The sequence below is a fragment of the Pteropus vampyrus genome, unplaced genomic scaffold (assembly GCF_000151845.1).
Source record: "Pteropus vampyrus isolate Shadow unplaced genomic scaffold, Pvam_2.0 Scaffold5, whole genome shotgun sequence".
In the NCBI taxonomy this organism is placed as follows: domain Eukaryota; kingdom Metazoa; phylum Chordata; class Mammalia; order Chiroptera; family Pteropodidae; genus Pteropus; species Pteropus vampyrus.
In genome coordinates this window covers 7,901,729-7,927,549 of record NW_011888786.1, presented here as the reverse complement: position 1 = coordinate 7,927,549, position 25,821 = coordinate 7,901,729, and the positions used below count along the sequence as shown (strand labels likewise).

Below are 25,821 nucleotides of genomic sequence, written 5' to 3'. Positions count from 1 at the left end.
GGAGGGATTTTCTTTTTTTAATCTATAAGAATTTCAGTGTTTCTTTAAAAAAGAAGTACCATTATCATATCCTAAAAATGAAAAATTTCTTGATATAATTAAATGTCTATTTCAGATGAGCTGCTTTTCTTGAATCCTCTAGTGGTGACCACTAAGTTTTGTTTGTTTGTTTTGTTAAGAACTAGTGGGCATAAACAGATTTGATATGCTTCGATCTATTATAGTGATTGTGTTTCAATGGCCTGGGGGAGCCTCTTCAGATTGGCTCCTGAGGCCTCCGGATATAGCCCTGGGGATCTTTGCAGTCACACCAGAGAGCAGGATGCTCAGAAGCTCAAGTCAGAAGGGAGTTTTCCTGTCCTTTGACCTGTCACAGCTCTAATCCCAGGGGCCTACTGCCTTCCAGGGGAAATTGAATTGGGGACAACCATCTGGGTACTTGATGTTACTGGCCTAGTCACCGTTTCTGGACTTTTTTTAGTGGACAAAATTGGAAATGGTGTTTGTTGGTAAGATTATATATGTCATGAGTTTATACTAAGAATTCCAATTCAAATTAAAGCGTTTTTACTTAACTCATTGATCTCCATTCTGCCATACTGAAAAATTTTAGTTGTTGACAGTTTCAGCAGAACTACTTGCTTACCTCATGCCACTCTGCATGTAGCAGTCTCAAAAACAACGGTCTCCACGCTGTCTTTAAAACATGAGATTTCTGAGAGCATCTTGAGGTATTTTTGCAATTCTTTTTATGTCCTGTGGGCATATCCCACTAGGAATGAGCTATCAAATTACTGTGCTTTAAACATCATTTTAAATTGGTCCTCTCTGTGTAGCCGTGACACCAACCTGATTCCAGTTGGGTTAAGTTCATTTGTTTTATTTTACTTTCAGTGTTTAGGGATTGCTCTTTAAAATTATAAGTTTGATGTACCATTGTGTAAAATATACATGATTTTAAAGTCAAATCGAAAAGCAAGGTATATTCAGGAAAGTCCAGCTTCTCTCTCGGACTGTTCACTACTTCCCCCACAGGAAGTCATTGAAAACTGCTTTTGTAGTTAATTAACTTCGCATTTTTTAAATTCAAGTAGTTACAGATTTATGCACATGTGTATATGTATGTGTATGTATATATATATGTGAGTATGCATATATAGTATGTTTACACGTACTTGTGCATCTCTTCTTTTTTATGACAAAAAACAGTGTATACTTCTTTCCATGTTGTTTTCTCATATAACAAACTAACTCAGAGATCACTATCTCCTTAATCTTTAGAATTATTGTGTTTTCATCCAGTGGAGTTCCCATCCTCTTCCACTTCCATCAGCCTTGAATTGGCCAGCCTATCCTCCATTGGGCCTTTAATGCACTGTCCAGTAGTATCATGCATGCTCCCTCCCAGGCCATCGACAGCATCCATCTGCTAAGAAGTGTTATTTTACAATATTAACTTTTCCTGTGAAAGGGCAAGGTATGTACAAATGTAAGGATATCTGTTATATCTCGTTTTAGTAATCCAAATCCGAACAGGACTTTTTAAATGAATTCAGTAAATTGGTTATACAATTCATATGAAAGAGGAAGAGGCCCAAATAGCCAAGAAAATTTTGAAATAAAAAGAAAAATGAGTGAAGACTTTCTCCACCAGATATTGGAGCATATTTTAAGAGTATATAGTATAGATTTACTTTACTGTACAGATTTACTTTACTTAACATACTGTAAGACTTCTGCTCCTAGGCGTGATGAAGTGATGAGTCTAGATTTAGCCCTCTCCTTATATAAACTAAATTGCTCTACAAATATATAAAATAACAGTTTTCAGGCTGAGGTCCATACATACATTCATTTATACCTTTGCTCCAGATTCCTCAAATGGTAACAGTGGACCCGTACGGCAATCCAGAGGCGGTCCGACTGTGTTGTATATTAATATACATCTCTTCCTGTTGGAGGAACCCAATGTTATTTTTTAACAGCTTGTACCCTTTCTCTGGGGCCTTGGACAGTGTATCAGAACTCATGGCTTTGCCTATCACTCTGTGTCATGTCTCTGGTCCCCTTGAAAGAATTGTCTATATGTCTTTTTATCTCCTATTCATTCAACCCACTTCATTTGGCTTTTCATCTCCACTGCTCTTCTAAAACAGCTCATAAAAGGTCACCAATGGCCTCCATCACCCTAAAACGGTGGGCAGATACCTGTCCCATCTTACTTCTGTTGTAGTGGTTTATTGCTGCTTGAAACAAATTACTACATACTTAGGAGATTAAAGTGACAATAATTTATTATCTTATAGTTCTGTGGGACAGAAATTTGACAGGAGATTTACCAGGCTAAAATAAAGGTGTCAGCAGAACTATATTCCTTTCTAGAGGCTCTAGGGCAGGGATCCCAACCCCCGGGCCACGGACCAGTTCTGTTAGGAACTGGGCTGCACAGCAGGAGGTGAGCAGTGAGCAAGTGAGCGAAGCTTCATCCGTATTTGCAGCCGCTCCCCAGTGCCAGCATCACCGCCTCAGCTCCACCTCAGATCATCAGGCATAAGATTCTCATAGGAGCACCGGTCCCTAGTGCCAAAAAGGTTGGGAATCGCTGCTCTAGGGAAGAATCTGTTCCTTCAGTCAATCAAGTTATTTGTAGAATTCAGTTTCTTGTGGTTGCAGAACCATTTCTTTGCTGGCTATCAGCTAAGGGTTGTTCTAGAGGGCACATTCATTCCTTCCCTTGTGGCCCTCTTGCTCCACTTTCAAAGCCAGCAATGGTGGGTTGAGTCCTTCTCATGCTGTGAATCTCTCTTGCCTCTTCTCCCATTGCATCAATCTGACTATCCATTCTGCCTCCTCTTTCATTTTTAAAGGCTTATGTGATTACTTTGGGCCTGCCAACATAATCCAGGATAATCTCTGTATTTTGAAGTCTGTAAACTTGACTCCATCTGCAAAGTATCTTTTGCAACATACTGTAAAATATACAGGTAAAACATCAGGGAATGAAGATCATGAAGCAAAAGTCCTGCATACTACACTGGGCTTCTTAGAAACATTTATTATTTCCTTCTTAATATGTTGACTATTTTTGTTTTAAGAGACCTGGTTTCGATGGCTGGGTCTTCTGTCATCTTTGCTGGTTTTGGTAATTGATTCTTCTCAGTTACCCTTACTGGCAAATGAAAAGACACCTGAAGGACACCAGAGCCTGGTTCTCGCTCTACTTTTTAAAATGGATAAAGCAATCTCACTAGTTCCATGGTTTTAAATAACATCTCTATGCTGATAACTCCCAAATTTACCTCCCAACCCTAAGCTCTAGACATATATTCAGCTGCTTCTTTGATATTTTCATGTGGATGTCTAATAAGCATCTCAAACTTAGCATGACCAAAATAGAACTCTTGATTCATTGTCTCCAACCCCCACCGCAGTCCTCCCCATCTTAATAAACAACCACCCAGGTAATTAGACATCTTATATTCTTCTCCTTCCTTTCTACTATCCTGAACTTCTGCCAAGACAATCCGTTAGCATGACCTATTGGCTCTGCCTCTACAGTATATCCCGAAGCCACTACATCTTAACTGCTTTATTGCCACCAGTCTAGGTTTAGTCACCATCAAATCTCACCTGAGCTACTTCCATAGCAGAGTCTTTGCTCCCACTTTTGCTTTTTCCCTCCATAGCTGATTTTCCATCAGTAAGTAAAGTGACTTATGAAAAAATAATACGAACAATATTGCTTCCTTTTTTAAAATCCTCCGATGGATTTTTATTGAAATTAGAAAAAAATCTAAATGCTTTCTAATGACCCAGGGGCCCTACACAATCTGGTCCCAGTCTACCTCAATGACCTCATCTTAGCCCACTCCCTCTTGTCCACCACCTCCATCCACTCTTATTTTTCTTACTTTTTTGTTCACATTCATACTCATTTCCTTCCTTATACATGCTCTTTCCTCTGCCTAAAATATTCTTCCTCAGTTATTAAAAGGTTGGGTTCCTCTTACATGGGCTCAAATGCCATCTGCAAAGAGAAATCTTTTCTAACCACTTTCTCAATGTAGCACCTCACACTTTCAGAACTTCCAGTCACTATCATACTATCCTGCATTATTCTCTTCCTGGCATTCATCAATATCTGAAATTATTTTGTTTAATGCTTATTGTTTGTTGCCTTCCACTAGAATATAAGTACCACAAGGTCAGGAACCTTTTCTATTTTGTTCACCACTGTAGCCTTAGCATCCAGAACAGTTCTGCATATCTAGTTGATGCTAAAAAAATATTTGTTGAATGAATGAATGTATATATTAAATGTTTGAACTTTCTGACAATTCATCTAAAATTTGTTTGGAGGTTGTTCGTATTTCCCCAAAAGGCCTAAGTCAACCTGAAGAGGAACTCCAAAGCTAGGATAGTCCTTCCAATCTGGTCCAGATTATGATGAGTAGGACCAGGAGTCATACTCTCATGATGATTGGTCATCAGACACAGGGCATCCTGTGGAGGAGGTGTGCCATTGGGATCATCCGCAGACACCACCACTGCAGAAGGCCTCAGTACTTCAATTAGCACTCATCATCTTCCTCCTCTGCTGGCCATCTATTTTACCCTCATCCTCAGCCAACACCTCTGGTGCTCCAGGCCACTTACCTTGTAATATGACATAGACTCAGACTCTTAACTTTTAAGGATCTGAGTCCCTGCTCACTATGCTGTCCTCAGGCTGTAGCTGCAACACTTGTCTCTTTACTATCAAAATTGTACAAGTGAGTACCAAGTGGTGCTCAAACGAATCACCTATGTGGAAAACAGATTTTATTTTCTCTATTGTGTAACCAGAGCCTTACCTCCTCCCGGTGACCAGGGCCAATTACTTCTGCCAGGATAGTGATTCCTCTTCTTGCCCTTGACCATTGGCATGTGGAGCTTAAAGAGCCCAGTTGACAGCCGTGGTGGAAGTATTCCCTTTCAGGAAACAGGAGGACTCTTAACTGTTCAGAACCCAGAGTTTCTGGAATGGGAAGCACAAATTTACAAAGTGGGTCATTACTAGTGAAGGAAAGTGAAAGTACTCCTGCTTCCACCTCTTGATTCTCAGACCTACGTGTTCTGCCTATTGGGGAAACAGCACTATAGAAAGGTCGTTTATTTAGAATGTACATTGCGTTATGGAGGATGATATGTCACCTTCATAAGGTATTGTTTCTGAGCTAGTTCTTCTATCAGACTAATGCTTCTGGGTATTGCAGTATGTGATATGAACAATGGATCTCTTGGTCATGTGCCTATTCCAGCACTTCCTGTAATGTTAAGTGGGTCCTTTTGTCCGATGCAATAGCATGTGAAATGTCATGCTGGACATGCTATATGCTATAAACATTCTATATGGTCTTGGATAATGGTACTGTTTGTGTCCCTTTTGTGGGCAAAAAAAGGCAAATCCATTCTCAGGATATGTGTCCATTCTTGTGATAACAAATGCTACCTCTTCTAGGGTAGATGGTATCCAACGCAGTTAACTCATCACCAAGTGGTTTTCTATTACTGCTTGGAACAAATTTCTATGTACTTAGGAAATTGTATCTCTGAGAGATTGTGTCCCATTGGGCACTCAGCATTGTTTTCTGTCACTAACAGGTTGGACATACAGTGGTGGAAGTAGCTAGATTGGCCTTGTTAAATTGGATTCATGCCGTTACATCCACATACAGCTTTCATCCCAGCTACCACATGAACTCCTTTCATGTAAGTGTCATGCAAGCACTTGGAGTGGCTGATGACAGGGGCTGGCTTGTATCAAATGAATGATATTTGGTTTTTTAGTGCCTCTTCTATCGTGGATGCTCCCTGATGCTCATTAATATGAGAGATAAAAATCTTCACACTCTATGCCCACTTCCATATGTTCATCCACATGGCTCACCCTAGTATACATTGCCCCCAATCTTCCTAGCTTTCTGCTCTCAGATCCCTGACCAGATGGTCAAACTATTCAGCACTACCCATGAGTCCCTGTGTATTCTAATTTCAGGCCGCCTCTCTTTCTACGCAAAGTGGCTGACCAGGCAGGAAGAGTTCCCCTTACTCCTGTCTTTCAAGCCTATGTAGAGCGGGGCACCAGTGTGGCCATTGTCCATTTCTAGCTCACACCATCAAATCATCTTGAGCCATTTGTGAATCAAGCTCAGACTTTTTCCTCTTACATTAACTGATTATCAAAGATTCCCCCCACCACCCCCATGCAGATGTGATCTGAGCAGTAGTGTACTGGTAAATATTAAACAACCAGTTTTATAAGGAGAAAAAAAATATCCGATTTGTAACATTAGCTACTTTTCATGATGTAAATACTTCTGCTATGGTCAATTTCAAACTACCAATGTGATATCGCCGTCATATTGAAGATTTAGCAATGAGCTCTCATGAGCTTGTACAGACTGGCTCCAGCACTCCACTAGAGCAGAGGGAAAGATGCTGTGTAACAGTAGTGGTGATACAAGCCAAGCTACCTGCATGCTACTTGCTCTTGCAGCTTGCTTGTGCCTCTGGTCTTACTGACCTTCAATCTTAGATATTCCTCTTCCATCTGGGCCCACTCCACTTAATGGAGTGGAGAGCATGATGGAACATAGCTCATTAGAGATAGTTCTGCTGTCGTGGTCATTTGATGTTCCACAGTGAGGCACTTGTCTCTATCAGGGCCTGATAGTACTCCAAGAGCTGTTTTTTGAAAGGTGGTTTATTCTCTGTTGTAGTTGGTATGGCTTTGAACCCTACGGATCTACACTGTGATTTTCCTATTGGGGCTTGCATAAAATCCACATGTCATCTTTTTCTACTCCCAATACCCTTAATACTATAGGGTCTGCTGGGCTGTGTGGTCCAAGAAGCCAGGTGCTTGCCCTGCAATCAGGACCTGTCCTTTCCTGCTGTGGATCCCACTGAAAAATGACATCCTTGTGTCATTCTTTTGTTGAAAGCCCACACAATATATTGGGTGATAGGAACTGAAGTCAACAGTAGGCCTTCAGCATGTGAGCTGGAACAGTACTTTTGAGAATGTATTACTTTCAGAACCTGATGAGGCCTCTCTGGTAGGAATTATGCTGCCTTGCTCATGATGGAAGCTACAAGATGCAGTAATTTCTCCTTTACTTTGGAGAGGCTATTTCAGCATACCCAAGATCATTGGACTCTAAGAAATTACTTCTGAATCTTCTAAGTTTTCTCTCTCTCTAGAGTGCATGTGAATTACCAATATACCTCCTAGCTCATAGCCACTTCTTGTTCATTTGGTTCAACTAGTATGTTGTCATCAGTTTACTGGACCAGTTATGTTCTGTGGGATGTCCAGCTGGTCTACATCTCTTCAGACTATGTGGTGAGAGAGGACACCAGAGTTCACATAGCTCTGGGACAAAGCTCTAAATGGATACTGTTGTTCATTCCAAAGGAATGTGAATTGTTTCTGATTTTCTTTTTGATAGGCCTAGGAAAAGTGTCAGTTTGTCAGATCATTGGTCATGTATCATGTACCTGAATCCATGCTAATCTACTCTAGCAAAGATAACACATCTGACATAGCTGCAATTGGGAACACTATTTGGTTAGGTTTGTGATAGTCCTTTGCCATTCTCCAGGATATGTCTGGATTTTGTAGAGGTTGTTTCCACCTTTTGGCTATTGTGAATGATGCTGTTATAACAATGGGTATACAAATGTCTGTTCAAGTCCCTGTTTCAATTCTTTTGGGTGCCCCAAAGCGGATTTACTGAATCGTATGACAATTCTATATTTAATATTTTGAGGACTCATCATACTGCTTTTCACTGTGTCTAAACCATTTTATGTTTCCAGCAGCAGTGCACACCGGTTCCAATTTCTCCCCATCCTTGCCAACACTTATACTCTATTTGTTTGTTTTTTATAATAACCATCCTATAAGTGTAAAAGTGGTCTCTCACTGTGGTTTTCATTTGCACTTCCCTAATGATTAGTGATATCGAGTGTCTTTTCATGTGCTTATTGCCCATCTGTATATCTTCTTTGGAGAAATGTCTAGTCAAATCCTTTACCCATTTTTTAACTGAGTTGTTTGTTCATTGTTGTTCTTTCCCTAGGTTGATTCTGTAACTATTTTTTATTCATTGCATTTGCTCTTTTTTTTCCACATCTTTTTCTGCCTTCTCTGGTTTCAACTGAACATTTATATGACTTCATCTTACATCTTCTCTTAGCATATCAGTTATACTTTAAAAAATTTTAGCAGTTGTCTTAGAGTTTTCAATATACATTTTAACTTATCTAAGTCAAGCTTCAAATAACACTATATTACCTCATGTGTGTAGCACCGGTAATTTATAACAGAATATCCCCAATTCCTCTTTCCCATCCATCCCTTAAGACATTGTTGTCATTCATTTCACTTATCTATTGTTATAATCGCCCAATACATTGTTACTATTATTACTTTAAATAAATTGTTATCTGTTGGATCAATTGAGAATAAGAAAAATATTTTATTTTACCTTCTTTATTCTTTCTCCAATGTTCTTCCTTTCTTTATGTAGATCTGAGTTTCTGACTATAACATTTTCTTTTCCCTGAACTTCATTTAATATGTTTTGCCAGGCATTCTTCATTTCTGTTACAGTATTTTAATTTCTAACATTTGCTTTTGATTCTTTTTTAGAGTTTCCATCTCTCTACTTATATTATCCATCTTCTTTTGTACCTTATCTATTTTTTCCATTAGAGCCCTTAGCATATTAATCGTAGTTATTTCAAATTCTCTGTCTGATTCGAATTCCAAATCGTTCAGAATTTGGATTGGAATTAGGAATCTGATTCTTAATTCCAAAATCTGTGTCATACCTAGTCTAATTCTATTACTTGTTTTGTCTTTTCAGACTATGTTTGCTCTTGCTTTTTAGCATGCCTTGCAATTTTTTGTTGAAAGTCTGCACAATATATTGGGTAATAGGAACTGAAGTCAACCACAGTCCTTTAGTATGAGATTTTTTGTTAATCTGGCTAGAAGTTAGGCTGTGTTTAGTGTTTGCTTTAGCTGTAGGTGCTAGAGGATTTACATTCTTCTAGTGTCCTTGCTTAGTCTCCCCTGTGGAGGCTGGGCTTCCCTGGGAATTCTTCCTCAGTTAGAGTCTGTATCTTGCAGCTTTTTCCAACCATAACCCACTCTTATTATACTGGAACCCTGCTGGTATATTGGTAAGAAGTGGGAAGGGAAACTATTCTACAATCTTATGGTTGAAGCTCAGTCTTTTAATGCGCCTGCGATCCTGAGCTAGGACCTTCACAAGCTCAGCTTTTTTTACTGCCTTAGGTGACACAGAAAGGCTAGGTGGGGCTAGAGTGGGAGAAATCCTAAGCTTTTCTCATGGAAAGTCGGTCCCTGGTATGGAGAATGTACTGGGCATATTTCACAACGCTTACTCTTCCCCTATCTCTCCCAGAGCCACAAACGTATCTTTCATTGCTTTTTATTCTGAAAACTTGATGGGATTCCTGGAGGTAAAACCCATGAGAGTGTGAAAGCCCCACTAAGACTGAGGCCCGCAGGACTTTCTCACTCTCTAGGTAGTCCCACTCAGCTTTAGATTGGTCAGGATGACCGTTTAAGTGTTCCAACCATTTTATGGCTCCAGCAGCTTCTGCTCCAGGTAAGCAAATCTTTGTCATAACTCTTTGAACTTGCCTGTCTCTCTAGACTTCAAGGTGACAGCTTACCCTGCAAACTTGGTTTTCCGAGGGCTCTAAGAAAAGCCATCATTCTTCGGTTTGTTCTGCTTTCTCTTCTAAGAATGGAAGTGATAACTTCCAACTCTACATGCTCAGAGGTATAAGCAGAAATTCCTCCTTGGGATTTTTATTTAGTTTCTTGGCTGATGTGTGTGTGGTGGGGACAGTTTCACAAGCTTCTACTTGGCATTTCCTTCTATGATGGTTCTTACCTCTTGCAAGCCAAGAATTCAATATGGGGGTTGTGCAAACTAAGGATGTCTATTCTAAGTGTACATTTGTAGACTGGGGACATGACAGTGGGTGGGTTTGAGAAACCAGGAAAACTACTATGAGCTGGACATGGGCCAGACCTCCATTAGAAACTCCCCCCATTAGAAGCTGCTTCCACTCTAATAGGGAGCCAATAATGACACTTTGAGTCTCTCGGTATCAATGTCAGTTCAGATCTTGTATCCAGTTGTTCTTGAAATGTGGTATTTCTCTTTTCCCCTTGCATGGCTACCTAAGTAAATGGCTATGGATTACTTGGAGAAAGGACTCAGGGAATTATTACTGTGTACACTTGTTATGGTATTGTAGTCCTTGCTCTTAGGGACATGGCTTCTCCCTTAATCAATGTATACCTGGTTCAAAAAATGGTTGTGGAACCAAAATGGAGTCACTTATGTTGGGAACAAAGTGGAGTTGGCCAATATAGGTGTATTAAAGAAAAACAAAACTTAACCTTACCTACTATCGGCTGCAGAAATTTATAGCTCTTCTCAGACAGACATCAGCAGAGGACTCCAGCCAATTATCAAATGTCAAGCCCATTCGTGTCATCTCTGGACTTTCTTGTTCTTCTGACTCAGCTACCTTGATCCAAATATGAAGAAGACCACTAGGCAGCCAACCAACTAAAAAACCAAGCGACTTCTGTAATTGCCTCCATAAAAACCTTTTACTAGTCTGTGAGCAACTCAGAACTCAATGCTCCAGTAGCCTTGAGTTTCCCAGCTTACAGGTCATAATGCTTGCAATAAACTCATCTTTCTGCTTTGTTTTACTCAGTGTGCAGAGTTTGGTTTTTGACACAGTTCAAGTCCAGACACTGAGCAAGTTTTTATTGGGGCAACAGCCCTCAACCTTTTGATCATCCATTCTTCACTTATTTTGATTGTTCAGATTGAGGTCTTCCTTTCATGGTTGCCCATCTATTTTGCACTGGGTACCTAGTTTTATTTCCAATCTCTATTACTGTCGGGAGCCTTAAGCCTGTACCCGAAGATAATAACCACATCCTGTTGTCAAGAACAAACTCTGCTAGCTGTAACCTTTGGATAGCCACGGCACTGTGAAGCACCCGTCATTTCCCGTGTCCTTGTTCCCCATTCTGCCACCTGTAGAGCGGGAGCCTGCAACTGCTGGCACAGCCCACCTGTTTCTGACTAGCCAAGTAGAAGTCACCTCATCTGGTGGACGCCAATGAGCTTGTAACAAATACTCTCTTCCCTGATCAGTCCCGCCCCTGCCCTCTCCACTTGAGTGTATAAATATAACCGCTCGAAAATAAAATTTGGAGGCTTGATCAGAACACTGTCTTGCCTCCATTCTTTTCTCCCGCCCATGTTTTCTTCAAGGTACGGTCCTCCTCGGGTTCTACGCAATAACTAGGTCCTGCAGATCGGGACATATTACCTTGTAACATCCATCTGGCTTCTGATGTTTAAAAGCTACCAAGTGACCTCTATATTACAGGCTCCTATCTTTTCTACTGTTCTCAGGGAGCTCAGTTATGAAACGGCATTTTATACCTTCAGTCTCGGACTATAGGGAGAGCCACTATTGAATTTCTGAGTGATGTCGATGCCTTCTTCCCCAGAAGATTCCTTATTGATTTGGTAAGTGGTATATCCTCTGAACTTTCCTGTGCAATATATTCATCTGCTGGGTTTTATACCTTTCGCTAAGTATTTTCACTCTAGCATATTCGCTTCTTTCAACTATTTAATTCCCTCTTACACTGTCAATCACTGTAGTTCTGGCATTTCTACCTAACTTGCTATACTGTGGGCCATTGTTTTTTCCATGCTTCTAGATGACATCAGACAATTGCCTGGGGTGCTTGCATGTGTTAAATCTTGTATCCTGGAAATGTCCTCTCAGACTTTTTCTTTATGTAACTTTTTGTTCCACCTCCCTCCTTTCTTCATGCAGGACCTTCAGAATTCAGTCCCATGCATACTTTCCTGGCTCCTGCTGGTACCTGTTGGCTAGGTCCGTCAGCTTCTCTGGGGTCATTTTCCAATAGTATCAGCCCTAGAATGTCCCTGGAACATCCTAAGCTGTGACGACCCTAGTCATTGCCTGGTGTTCAACAGGGATAATAGGGGTATATCCTGTGGGAGAGGTACATTATCTTACAGAGTAGGCCTCTGATTATCTCACAAGGAAGGACTAGCTTTTAACAGGGAGGAGTGGAACTTTTTGGCAAGCTCACCAGGTTAAAGGGAGTTTAAAAATTCAAGATTTTTCAGGTCTATCAACTTAATGTCCCCATCCCAGGTGTCAGAGGCCCACTCTTTCACAATGAGGGCCCTAACCTTGATGTATCACTCTTGCTTGAAGACTTTAATCTTCTTTGGAAGTTTCCACTTGGCCTTCTGCTACTGTTATATTTATGTCCTGGGATTGGTTGTCATTTTTCTCTTCCTTACCACTGGAGATGAGAACTTGTTTATTTGCTCACAGAAGGTCTTCCGGCTTTTTGGATTTTAATTCTGACTGATACTGTCTGTGTGAACTTGGGCATGACCTAGGGGCTTTGGTTTCCTTATTTGTAAAATGAAGTAAAAGGAGAAATTCAGCTGGAAACTCTTTTCCAGGTTTACAATTCAATGATTATGCACCATGACCTCTGACAAAAGTCAATATACTGTTAATGTACATTTAGAGAAAGTTGTACTGACCATTCTTTAAGTGAAGATATGCACCTTTCTTTATGCCAACTTTGGAATGTGGATTTGCTACAAAATAAACACCTTCTTGATCAGCTACAGTTCTGAGGATTTGATAAGAACCCTAATATAGTCTTCCAGAGCATCCAAACATCTATTTCATGAACTACATAGATCACCCAACTTGGGTTGGTCCACAAATCTTTCTCTTGTGCATTTCTTCTGGAAATGAATGCAACTGAGCAAGCATAAAGGGCATTGGGGAAAGATTCACAAAATTCATGAGTCACCTTACCTCGACAATTTGCAATGGCTTTAGGGACAGCCCTAATGGCTGTGCGATTTCTTAATCTTTCTCTGCCTTATTGTCCACATCTATAAAATAACACCGACCTTGCAGGGTTACTGTAAGAATGGCAGAAGTAGGGTTAATGCTGTGAAAGTGCATTGTAGACACACAGGAAGAAAAAGAGCTCATTATGTCCTTACTGCCAATTTTCTCTATTCCATATTAAAAACCACCAATAGGTTGGTTGAGTGCATGTTATCGGTACTGGGTAAAAAACGGGCAAAATGGATCATAGCAAGTTTTGACATTTTTCTCACCACGGTTTCCTCACTGCAACTGAGTATCTGGTCGGTGGCTTCAAGTTCTAGAACTGGAGTTATAAAATAGTTGGGTTCCAACCTGGCTGTGCCCCTTACCAGCTACGTGATCTCGGTTTCTCAAACTCTCTGGGTCTCAGACTCCCCTGATGCTAGGTTAATACAGATGGATAGTATTTTCTAACTAGGATTTATCTTTCAATTTCCTAAATCAGAGAAGGGTGTGAAGGCCTTGGGTCACTCCGCTCGCATCTGCTTAGGTGGCATAAGGCTCCTGGGGCTGGGAGGAGATCGGCGGGAAAGAAATAGGACGGGCCTGGAGTTCCCGCCTCCGATGCGTGCGCGCTCACTACGCACGCACGCACAGCACGCTGCGGAAGCGCGCACGGCGGCCCAGCCCTCGTCGCCGCCGCCATTTTAGCTCCTGGTTCCGGCCGCACGGTGTAGGCTGTTGTAGCGGGAGGAGTAGGGGGGTCCTTCAGAGTTAAGTAGCTGCCGTCGACTGCGCCTATAAGGCCGCCAGCTCCTTTATTTTCCTTCCTCTTAACCGCCCGTTCGAAGAGTCCGAAGATGTCCAAGCGGCACCGGTTGGACCTGGGGGAGGATTACCCCTCCGGCAAGAAGCGTGCGGGGACCGATGGGTAAGCCAGGCCGGGGGCGCGAGGCAGCGGCTCGGGCTTTGTTGGGGTCGCGGCGGGAAGCGGGCCAGGGCCGGCTTGGCCGAGCGGGGCCCGGAGCCCGACCTTTTGTTTTCCTTCAGGCTCGGTTCATTAGCAGCGGGTCGGGGAGAGCGGCGCCACTCCCGGCGTTCGGCCGGGCAAGGGCGCGGGGAGATGGATTGCGCGGCCGCCGCCCGGCCCAGTCGGGAGGGTGAAGAGGCCTGTTGTAGCCACGAGGGCACCTCCTCCCCAGATCCTGCCAAGCAGGAGTCACTTCGAGGGGAGCGGGCGGGAGGAAACTGCGGACCTCGTGGCCTAGGTTCCCGGGTAAGGCCTGGAGTCGGGGGAGGCGATGGGGGAGGGCGCGGCGGGAGTATTCGCTTCCAAGGGCACCAGGTACTCCTCAGGCAGAGAGGCCGGGAGAGGGCCCTGGGAGCGGGTGGATGCCCAGCCAGGGGAAAGTAGGAGGGCGGAAAGTGAGGGAAGCGCGTGGATTCTTCTTGTTGGCTGGGGTGGGGGTGGCGGGAGTTGAATGAGGCTTGCAGACGAGGAGTTCTCGGGGGAAGGGAGAGTAGAGGGAGGGCCTGCCGGGAGAAAGGAAAACGTGGAGTATACCTGATGGGCAGGAAGGCTGGAAGTTTGGAGCCACTGAGTTTGTACTTTGGCGGGAGAGCGCGTACCTCGGTCCATTCAAACACTTCAAAGTAGATACTAGGCAAACTTCCGCTCTCTGCCTACGCTCCCGCCATCTCCTTTATTTCCTGCTTTGGCTAAAACAGTGGTTATTGGGCATTCCTGGAATAGGAATTAGAGGGCATTTTTTTTCCTAGCAAGCTCTTGATTTCTACCCCACGCCCCCTCCCTCCATTAATAAGCTTTTGAAACGAGAAGCCCCTTTCAAAAAGTTTTTAGTATTTATGGCAGAATATCGCTTGTGGGAAGGTTGAGAGTTGAAATAAATTCGTGGTGTTTCAGAGTACTTTTTACCTTAGCGTTTCTTCGAAGGTACAGGTGAATCTAACAATAGACTAGCAGTTGCGTTAAAATAATTTCTTGTCCAGTGGGTGTTTTCATTACTTAAGTACAGAGTTATTTGGATAATTCAGGCAAATACACGTCTGACTATCCAAATACGTTGTATAATTTTATCATTTTATTGTGTACGTGTTCAGAATCACTGTCAAGTCTTCTGTATAACTTTTGTGAATTTGTTCACCCCAAGTCCTTCATTTGTATTGCTTTCCAGGTATCTGTCTGGAATATAAGCCTGCATTGTAAGGGTGTGCTTTTTGATACCTTCCTATATATTAAATATGGAAAGCAGAAGTATGTTAACATTTTAATAGTGTAAAATTTTTAGTTTACAATGTTAGACTTTGGTTTTCTCTCTTTTTAAGCTGTTCTTTTTACCTTCCTGCCCCTCTAGCAAAACTTATAACTCATTAGAGCTACTTGTCACAGACTGTTTACAGCAGGAAGTAACTTTAAACGAGTATAATGAGCTCCACTCAAGGGATGAAAAAGGGAGACCCTGAATTGTAAAGGTGACTTGTACAACCTGACACAGTTCACAGCTGGATTTAGAACCTTGATCTTTCTATTTTCACCCTTAGCCTCTTTTTCTATTACAACACACGGATTATGACTGTAGTTAAGAGTCATTACAACCTATTTTAATACCATTTATGATGGGTCGGTAAAGTAGGGAACACTTGGTTCTTGGTTCCTGTGAGGCAAAAATAAATTGCTTGTCATCTGGTTAAGATGCAAGTGATGTCTCTCACAAGAGTTCAAATTGGAACAAAATACACTAGGAAAGATTGAATTCACTTATTTGTGTGGATGTGCACCATTTAAATGCTTTTCTTGGGATTGATGGTCCCATGATAGGTACATGGAGTTGCTCCCTTTCTCTGGAAGATCAGATATCATTAGTAAAACTATGGACTTTATAGGTCTATGATGGTGACCTTATGATTCTCAGTTATTATATGACATCTCTCTGTAATGAAGCCCAAGTTCTGAGATATCTTGTGGGACAATTGTATGCTCATATCTATGTTACCTGAATGTCATTTCTCAGAAGTAATTTTCTTTAGTAGTGGTCTTACAAAGTATATTAGTGCTCAGTTTTTTTTGCTCATATTTCATGACTTAAAAAGTCACTTTTGACTGCTGTGGAAGCATGCAGATTTTTTAAGCTTTGATAGTTAGCAGGTGGTTTTGAGAGGATAGGCTGTTTAAGTCTTGTGAACACTGCCAAACACGGCTATACCATTTCCTCAGTACTGGGAAGGAAAGGTAATGCATTGGGAGATTTCACTCAGATTCAAACTCCCAAACTATATATAGCTTTATTTACTCTTGGTAAATTTTAACTTGGGGGTCAGGTAGAAAAGTTAAAAAGTTTATGTTACAAACTGACCTTATTCATTTCTCTGTCACAAAATTTTCCCTATAAAATTATTACCCAGAAGACATCCTGCTGTTGAAGTATAGAAAAAACTTTTTGAAAATAGGTATATTTTTCACTTTGACATTAGTTTCTGATACTACTTTCTGATCAGAGCTTTTGCTGTTAGTTGTGGAAATGTAAAAGAAATATACTAATAATATGATAACATATGTAGAGTACATACTGTGCTCATACTGTGCTCCCGAAACTGTTCTAGGTGCTTTGTATGTATAAGTACATTTTTCACTACAGTCCTCTGGTGTAGGTGAGGTTAAGTAACTTGCCCCCTGGAGAACACAAGAAAGGGTCATACATGAAGATATAAACAAAAAGGCAAAAAATTCCATGAAATTTTCACCCCATCTTTAATCTCTAAATGAACTTTTAAAAAGATCTATATTTATTCACAGATATAAATTATAGTATTTAATATCAATGGGTTTTTTTTAAAAATACGTTTTGTGTTTTGGTTTTTATTTACTAAGAAATGTCATAAACTGTGAAATAGATCTCCTTTTCGTTGGCTGCATAGTATTCCATTTGTAAAATGGTAACCATAACTTATTTAACCAATTTCTTGTTCAGCGATGCTTTGGTAGTTTCCCAGTCTTCATTATTCTGTAAGTGAAAAGTATGATAAACATGCTGTATGTACATATTTGCACACGTATATTCTCAAAAGATGTGCCTGGAAGTGAGATTGCCAGATAAAAAGCTATGCTTAGTTTAAATATTCTGATTTTGATGACCAGTTTACATCTTCCTTAGCAGTACTTTAGTTCCTGTTATTCTGTGTGCATTCAAAATTTTATGAAAAAACCTTTAAAGATAAGCAGTATTTATTGGGCATTTACTATGTTTCATGCACTGTATATGTTAACTTATTTAATTCTTGAAATAACCCACAGAGCATATGAGTAGCCACATTTTATAGGTGAAAAAAAAAATCTGTGGTCATATAGTTAAGAGCTGAATTAGGATTGAGCTGAGACAGTGTACAGAACCACATGTTCAACAACTGTCTTGTGTCTCTCCCTGCCAGTCTTATGACTCAGTGAAGGTAAGGCACTACTTTGATAGTTTTTAGGCATTATACCTCAAATAGTAAATCTTTATAACAATAAAACTTCTTTATAATAAGTGCCAGTTTAAAAAAAACATGCATATGTACAACAGTCTACACATGTTTATGAAGCATTGGCTTCAAACTCCTTTAACTGACCTTTAATTTTTATTTTCCCTCTCCCATTGAAGGTAGACAGTTCGAATCACAGGGAGCATTTGAAGGTGATTGAATTTGTCTTATGCATCTTTCCTGTTGGATTTCTTTAAGGCTTTTATTGATAATTTTTTACTTTGCAGATTAGTGAATTGAGTACCTTGCCAGTGGTTATACATCTCAATGCTCTATTTACTCTTATATCACAATTTACCCGCCCCCCAACATGGTCAGCAGTTGATCTTTGTGTTTTTAGAATGCATTTTATGCTTCCTGTGCTGTAGTGATTTTTGTTAATGATGTTTCTGATGAAGTAAGCCCCTGAAAAACATCTTTGTTAGTATAGATATTACTATAACAAAACATGGTGGTATTTGATTTACTTTGTCTATCACTTTGTATCCCCCATACTTTATAACCTTGAAAGGTTAGTTCCATATGTTAAGTGCCTGGTATTGTGCGAGAAGTATAGAAGTTTATTAAACTTTGTAGTCATATCTCATGTCCATCCGCCTCCCTGCCTCTTCCCGCCACCTGCCACGATAGAATACTAGAAATGTGAATTCTTTTTTTATTTAGATCAGATGTTCTTTATGTTCTCAGATCTTTAAGACATCCAGCCTTTGAACCATTTGTGGCTTTAGTGCTTCTCATTTTGCTGGGCATATTTCTCTCTACCCTATTATAAGCTGTTCCTCATTTACAACATAAATTTTTAATTAATGAACACCTTAGGTCAGAGGCAGAATGAGAGAAACAAAGAAAGGATAATTGGTGGCATATTTCAAAGATAGACCAAGAAGCCCAAGTTTTGAATTGTGAGACTTCACATTGTTTGGTTGGTTATTCTTTGGATTCTTTTCCCCTTTCTCTTTATGCCAGATTGTCTGAGAGACTTCCATCCTAGCTGGTATGTCCTTTGGTTCTGTAGAAGAGCACTGGGATATCTGAAGAGTGTATGTGATTATATATGTTATCTATGTAAAAACCACATATAATAAGGCTTTTCTGTCTAAGTATATGCCTATGGAATAGACTAGAATGATATATTTTAGGATAGGCAAGAACAAATGTAATTGGGTAGCTTATTGTTTCTATAATTGGAGAACCTCTTGCTAGGTTTAGCATTTTAGCTATATTGTACCAAGAGGACTTACTGTTGTTTCCCAGCCGATGTGCTATTATAGAGATTGAATAATCTTTTCCACTCTACTGATAATTAAGGTGTAGGAAATTTGTGTGTCTTGTGTGTTTTGAATAAGGAGCAGTGACGTGTTTTGTGGCTTGTGTCATAACTCCATGTTGCCTGACTGTTCAAGTCTGGATTCAAACACCTTGTGGCAAGTTGGTCTGCTATAGGACTTGGTCCAAAGTAAACTGGATTAGTAGAATGAATGGGCATAGATTTTATTTAAATTATGATTGTATTGGGGATCATCTCTAATAACTGGAAGTAGATAATAGAATTGAGTACTTGAAATTGACCTAAGTTTATTAGTGGCCATCTGCATAATTTTAAACAACTTAATAGTGTTTATCAGTGAAGTGTGTTTTTCATGGGCTGTGTTTCACTCTGGGTGACCAAATTGTACATAGGTTTGCAAAGTATTTCCAATGATTTATTGTTACTATTAATGTCATGCAAGAATAAATAAAAACAAAAGAATAAGGAAGTTTTAATTTTAGTTTTTCTTATAGGGTAATATACGCTTGTTGAACAAAATTGGGAAAGTACTGGAAAGTACTTTCAAGAAAACACAGCTATAATCCTTTAATTTATATTTATATTACTCTGTAAGATGGAATTGTTTTTGCGTCCAGAAGCAATCTTCTTGCTAAATTTTGAACATACCTTCAGCGTAAAAAATACCTTTTTGCATAACTTGAAGGAGAATCTGGGAAAGATTGTAATGCCATCTTTATGTATTTATTTTTTGCCTGATTTGGCCCTACCTTTTCCCTACCCTGTCTTCAGTCTAATTTCTAAGTAGGTAGGAAGGAGTTTTATTTGCTAAGTGTTGGAGAAAGGATGTTTATGGGAGAGGCCTGGAAAATCCTTGATTATAAGTTCTTTTTCATTATTTCTGCTACTTAATGTAATTCATTGAGTTTTATATCAGTTTATTCATTTGGTTGATTTCTTTCTGATTATAACACTGCTGTGAACATTTTACATAAAATTCAGAATCTGAATTCTAAATTTATTTTGTTTTATTATTTTTTTAGGAAGGATCGAGATCGTGACCGTGATCGTGAAGATCGGTCTAAAGATCGAGACCGAGAACGTGATAGAGGAGATAGAGAGCGGGAAAGGGAGAAAGAAAAGGAGAAGGAATTGCGAGCTTCCACTAATGCTATGCTTATCAGTGCTGGATTACCACCTTTAAAAGCCTCCCATTCAGCTCACTCAACCCACTCGGCACATTCAACACATTCGACACATTCTGCTCATTCAACACACACCGGACATGCAGGACACACATCACTTCCACAGTGTATTAATCCATTTACCAACTTACCCCATACTCCTCGATACTATGATATTCTAAAGAAACGGCTTCAACTCCCTGTTTGGGAATACAAGGATAGGTTTACAGATATTCTGGTTAGACATCAGTCCTTTGTACTGGTTGGTGAGACTGGGTCTGGTAAAACAACACAGGTGAGTTATTGTATACCATGGTACATATTTTATTAATGTTTAAGTTTACTAAATGTTTATTTCTCTCATTGTCTACTGTCTGATAGGCCTTCTTGAAGAATAGCTGCTTTGGTATTTAGCATTTTTTAAGTGACTTAGAGAGTGGGAATCCAGTAGAGAGTACCTATTTTCTTGAGTCTGTGGGGGAAAATAGCAGTGCTATTTTTTTCCGGTTTTGTTATATTAAAGATAGCAGGGTGATGCTCTCCCATCCACTTTGACTCTGGGATAGTACAAATTTGGGGATACAGGGTTTGTTTTCTAGTGCTTGGGTAGAGAGATCTGAACCATTGGAGTGGTTTTCATTTTAGTTCTTTTTTGTTGGTTTATTTTGAACCATGTGAATGTTATCATTTAAAAAAAAAATAGAGCTAAATAAAATCTCTTTACTTGTGTCTGTCATCCATCTAGTATTCTCTACACACATCCACACACAAACTAAACATTTACTGGTATCTTGTTAGTAATATATCCAGGAAATTTTCAAACATGGATAAGCCATTATTTGCGGGGCCTAGGTAATAGACACCTAGGCTGCTTCCGATGGTTGTTTTGCATGGACAAGTTTATCTATTAGATAAATTCCCAGAAATAGAAATTTCTGGATCAGAGGATTGTTCATAATGATGGTACATATAGCCAAATAGCATTCTACAGGGAACATAGCAGTTTACCTTTCCATGAGCATGCATGACGACATGTGTGGGAAACCATTAGTGTGTACAGATCTCGTAGGTGAAAAATGGTATTTTATTGTAATATTTAATTTCCATTCTTGCTGTGAGTGAGGTTATGCGTATTTTCATATGCTTGAGCCTAACTCATCAGTTAAAAATTTCTTAGATATTACACAGTAACAATCCCTTGACATTGTAGGAAATTTGAGGAATTCAGGAAAGTGTTAAAATGAATATAATGGTTACTCACCTTGCAGAAATAATAATTTATTGTGTTTCCTGCTGGCCCGTTTTTTTATGTTTATGTACCTATGATACATGTTTATATTTGCGCATACTGCATATATGTTATCCTTAAGTTACATATGGCACAAATCTATCAATTTGAGTACATAAAGATGTTTTGAAGGCTGTACTAGCAATTAAAATAAGTTTTATTAAAGTCTGAGCCTTAAAGAGTATGATTTTCTTTTTAAGTGAAGGGAAAGTTAGTGTTGATATTATGAACTGAAACTTTATCACCTTATGGAAATTTAAGGAATTGAATACATGAAAAGATATTACTCTAAACTTCTTAATATAGTATTTTTAATAATGAATTCAGCTAGTTTAACTCATTTCATAGTATTAACAACACCCATTTAATCAGCAATTAGGTAAAACCAAGGCACTGTGTACTTGGTATGTATTATCTCATTTAAGTTTTTCAACATTCCTGCAAGGAAGTTGTTAATTACTGTTTTACAGATGAACAGAATAAGGCTTAGATTTATGAGAATCTTAGGTTTAGTGAGTTTCTCTGGGTTACATGGTAGATTTAGGTGGGCTCAGTATTTAAAACTTTGTCCCTTTGTCTCATAGTCAAAGTTATATTATTTCGTACTGCTGTTCTCTGATCTTAGATGGTTAACCTTATTTCAGAGATGAGTTCATTTAGTAGCAGTTAGTGTAGAAGAAGGTCAAGTCAACTCAGAACAAGATTATTTGAATTAATATTTGAGTTTTTTTTGGTTCTTATTTAAGATACTTGAATACTCAGGATTGCAAGGCTTGGGAGATTTGAAGGGAAACTGAACAGTTAAATAGTAAATTTCACCCAAATGCTTTTTGGCATACTCTTATGTTAAATTTTGACTCAAAACCATTAAGAGTAATTAGTCATTTTTTGGTTATCTTTTTGGGTCTATTAGAAAAATGAAATCCTCCAAATGGAATCAAAAGTAGTAACTTTAACTTTTGACTGAGTAAAGACATTTCACATTGCAACTTGGTATGCACTTATGATATCTACATATAAGAAACTACAGCTAGTTCAGCCAAGGGACAACATGAGCAAGGACACATTTAAAGAAGAGAAAGCATTACATGTCTTGGATAGAATATAGGATGTGTGTAAAGAGTGAGGTAGGGCAGGTGAGACTGGACAGGAGGTTGGGCCTTAATGTATCTTGCTATAGATCAGAGAGCCATCAGAACTTTTTAATGGGAAGGAGATGACAGGGATTTTTACAAAGTGTCCTGTTTGGTGAGAATGTCGATGACAGATTATGTAGGAGGTCTTAATGAAATTTTGACTCTGTAAAGGGTGGTAGAATGAAGAGGAAAAGATAGATTGGAGTAAGGATGTTACTATTTTTGAGTAGGAGGCATGGGAGGAATTAATATTTGGAGGAAGGTGAGAAATAGTTTTGGTTTTGAACTTGTTGAATTTGGGATACCAATAAAATATTCAAGTGGAAATGACCACTAAGTCAGGGATGGGAACTAGAGTTAGGATTGACATTTGATTGTAGGTAGTTACCAGATGTCAAGAGTAAATAAGACTGCTCAGGGTAATGTATAAAACAAGAAGACTAGTGGGTTGAGGATCAGTTTTTAGGAAGGTGGCTACAAATGGAAGAAGGGAAGAAGGTGAAAGGAAGGAATAGCTTTGCAAGATTTGATCCCTGGCTTGAACAGCTAGTACTGTATTTTCAGGACCTACTTCCCTTAATGCTATTCTTAGAAATATGAATAGATGAGATTGACTAAGCAGTTCTCCATATACTGCCTGGGAACCCTTGAAAGTCCTTGAAACCTTTTCAAAGGTCCTGGGATTTTCTTCGTACACTTCAAACAAAACAAATATTACAACACATTCAAAATAGAAGCAGATAAAAGAATCCAGCTGTCTCCTATTAAGCCAGACATTAGAAATAAGCAAAAATGTAAAACTACTCTTGCTAAATTTTTTTGGTTTAGAAAATGTAGTTATTCATAGAAATTGTTTATGTTAACATAAGATGAGTTTTTGTTAGGAATTAATAAATATTTTAATAATTTTTCAGTTTTAATTTCCTATTATAGTAAATCTATTAGTTGTTTGGCATCCTAGATTATTTTAAGAGTATTAGAGTTCCTGAGATCAAAAGTTCAAAATTGCTGAATTAGCCAGAACATTATATATTTTGTTTTTTAAAGTGGGAGTAAGCTCTCCATTTCACTGGAGTGAACTTGTGAACATTCTTGCCTTGAGAATTCTGAATTAATTTTAGATAGCTTTACTTGACCAGTAAATGTTTTTTTGAATTTTATTTTATTTGGTCTTATAAAGTACATTTTGCCTTTGTGAGAGACTTGCTGAGATGAAGATATATGTAAAGTCTTGCTGGAAAACTTAAGCATTGGTCTTTGGATTTGCAAACCCAGAGGGCCACTTCTCTTTTAGTTGAGTATTTTTGTTCATTTAAATGCATTGGTATGTTCCTAGAGAAGCAGCATAATAACCCTCCCCCTTTCAGATACTTGTCAGTGACAATACATCCCCAAATTGCAGAAGTAAGCTAACAAAAATGTAGTAATAGTATGCAACCAATATTATTCAGTTATTATAAAAATTCTGTACCCCCAAAATCCCCCCAAATGCATTTTTTCTAGCGTTAGAGCCTGATGGGCTCTTAGAGGCTTTGCTGGAGACCCATCACGTTCGTATGTTAATGGATTCCCATTTAATGTAAGCACTTAAGATATTTTTCCTCCCTCCCCCCCCCAAGTAAGTGAATGGAGAACCATGAAATTGGAGGATCTGTTAGCTTCTATTGATAATGGAACAGAGAGGAAATGCCTTGTCATCATGGCAATCAACCAACTTATACTAGGTGTTTTTTTCCTTCTTTTTCCCTTGGCTGCCCTTCTTTAGGGAAGTGCTGCTTCTCTCGGTCATCTTGAATCTGAGATGACAGTTAACTAGAATTGACTTTTAATGTGGTACCTAAGGTGCTGCCATTGTGCGTACCTCACCTGAGGGGAGAAGGATAGCGGTTAGGTTCTGCCTGCTTTTAATTCAAACATTATTTGAATTGAATTTGAAGATAACAGCTTTATAATTGTAAGTAGATATGATTTCTACTTTCACCTGCATTTTGTAACCCAAATTATATAGGAATTTATAGTTTCTTAGAATATTTTTGGACACTAACCTTTGTTATAAAGTAGAATTTTTTATAAGTTGAATTTTTTGCAGCGCATAGAATAGTAGTTAATAGTAGAAGTTGATACTAGAGCACGTATCCAGCAAAGCCTCTGGACCTAGCCCACTCGAGTAGTTACGTCATGTTAGTATTATACATGACCTTTCCTTGGCTGAGTGCTCATGCTGTTATAAGTTTGAGTCATAAATAATAATTTGTGTTGAGCCTAATTGAATTTTTTCAATTACTAGAATGAGGTAAAACACTTTATGTTAACTATATCTGATATGCAGGCAGAGTAGAATTAATGTAAATGTGAAATTATTTGATAGATTCCACAGTGGTGTGTGGAGTACATGCGATCATTACCAGGACCCAAGAGAGGAGTTGCCTGTACCCAACCCAGGAGAGTGGCTGCAATGAGTGTGGCTCAGAGAGTTGCTGATGAAATGGATGTGATGTTGGGCCAGGAAGTTGGTTACTCCATTCGATTTGAAGACTGCAGTAGTGCAAAAACCATTCTTAAGTAAGTACTATCTTTAAAAATGGACACTTTCTCTTAGTTTTCTGCTACTAGACAGGAAACTTTGCTAGTGGAGTCTCGAGTCATCCACATTTAGAATAGTCCAAAACGATAAGACTTTTTAGACTTATTAGATAATACTTTAATGTGGATTCTTTTTCTTGATAGTAATATATATAGCTATTAGTAGACGTTGAAGTTCAAAGCTCAGATTTTAGTTACCTGGTGCTTTATCTTAGGTGAAATGTTATATGATTTAAATGTGATAGAAAAGTAAAGTGACATCTTAGTAAAAGACATTAAGTTTAGAATGATGTATGGGATGGATTAGGATTTATTTGGGGGAGAGGGCTTTTAATGTTAATTATACGCTAATACCATGCATATGTTATGAGCTAAAAGGAGGATTGTCTTTTGTTCTGTGATATACTCTTAGAATTCTCAGTTCTCACTCTTCATAATATTGTTGTGCACGTGATTGACTACCATATTGAGCTTCCTAACATTTCCTTTGACTTGTATATTTTTTTATCCTTATCTTACACTTTTCATTCTGCATGACTAGAAATGTATGTAATTCTCTTGAAAATCTTCTTTTGTTCTGTTTATTTTGTATGTATGAGAAATATAAATCACATATGAATCATTTAAAAAAAATTATTTTTGTCATGATGCAGTCTTCCCAGAGGTTGTTTCTAGAAGACAGTTTTGGAGGAAAATGTTACATGGGCAATGACATGAGCCTTTGATAGCAGGATTATGAATAGTGTTATGGAGTAAAATGACATATTAAATTTTTCATGTATTAGATCTTTAAATTCATGAATT

At 39.0% G+C, this 25,821-nt stretch overlaps 1 protein-coding gene across 2 annotated transcripts in view; it reads left to right on the top strand.

The window, feature by feature from the left end:
* The first annotated feature begins 13,707 nt into the window (after nucleotides 1-13,707).
* Nucleotides 13,708-25,821, top strand: part of DHX15 (DEAH-box helicase 15) — a 51,107-nt gene continuing 38,993 nt past the window's right edge. For both annotated transcript variants that reach the window (XM_023534128.1, XM_011365236.1), the window contains exons 1-3: nucleotides 13,708-13,951; nucleotides 19,870-20,305; nucleotides 24,803-24,996. In XM_023534128.1, coding sequence (XP_023389896.1) covers nucleotides 13,881-13,951; nucleotides 19,870-20,305; nucleotides 24,803-24,996 — 701 coding nt within the window. In that variant the 5' untranslated portion in view covers nucleotides 13,708-13,880. The remainder of the gene's footprint in view (nucleotides 13,952-19,869; nucleotides 20,306-24,802; nucleotides 24,997-25,821) is intronic.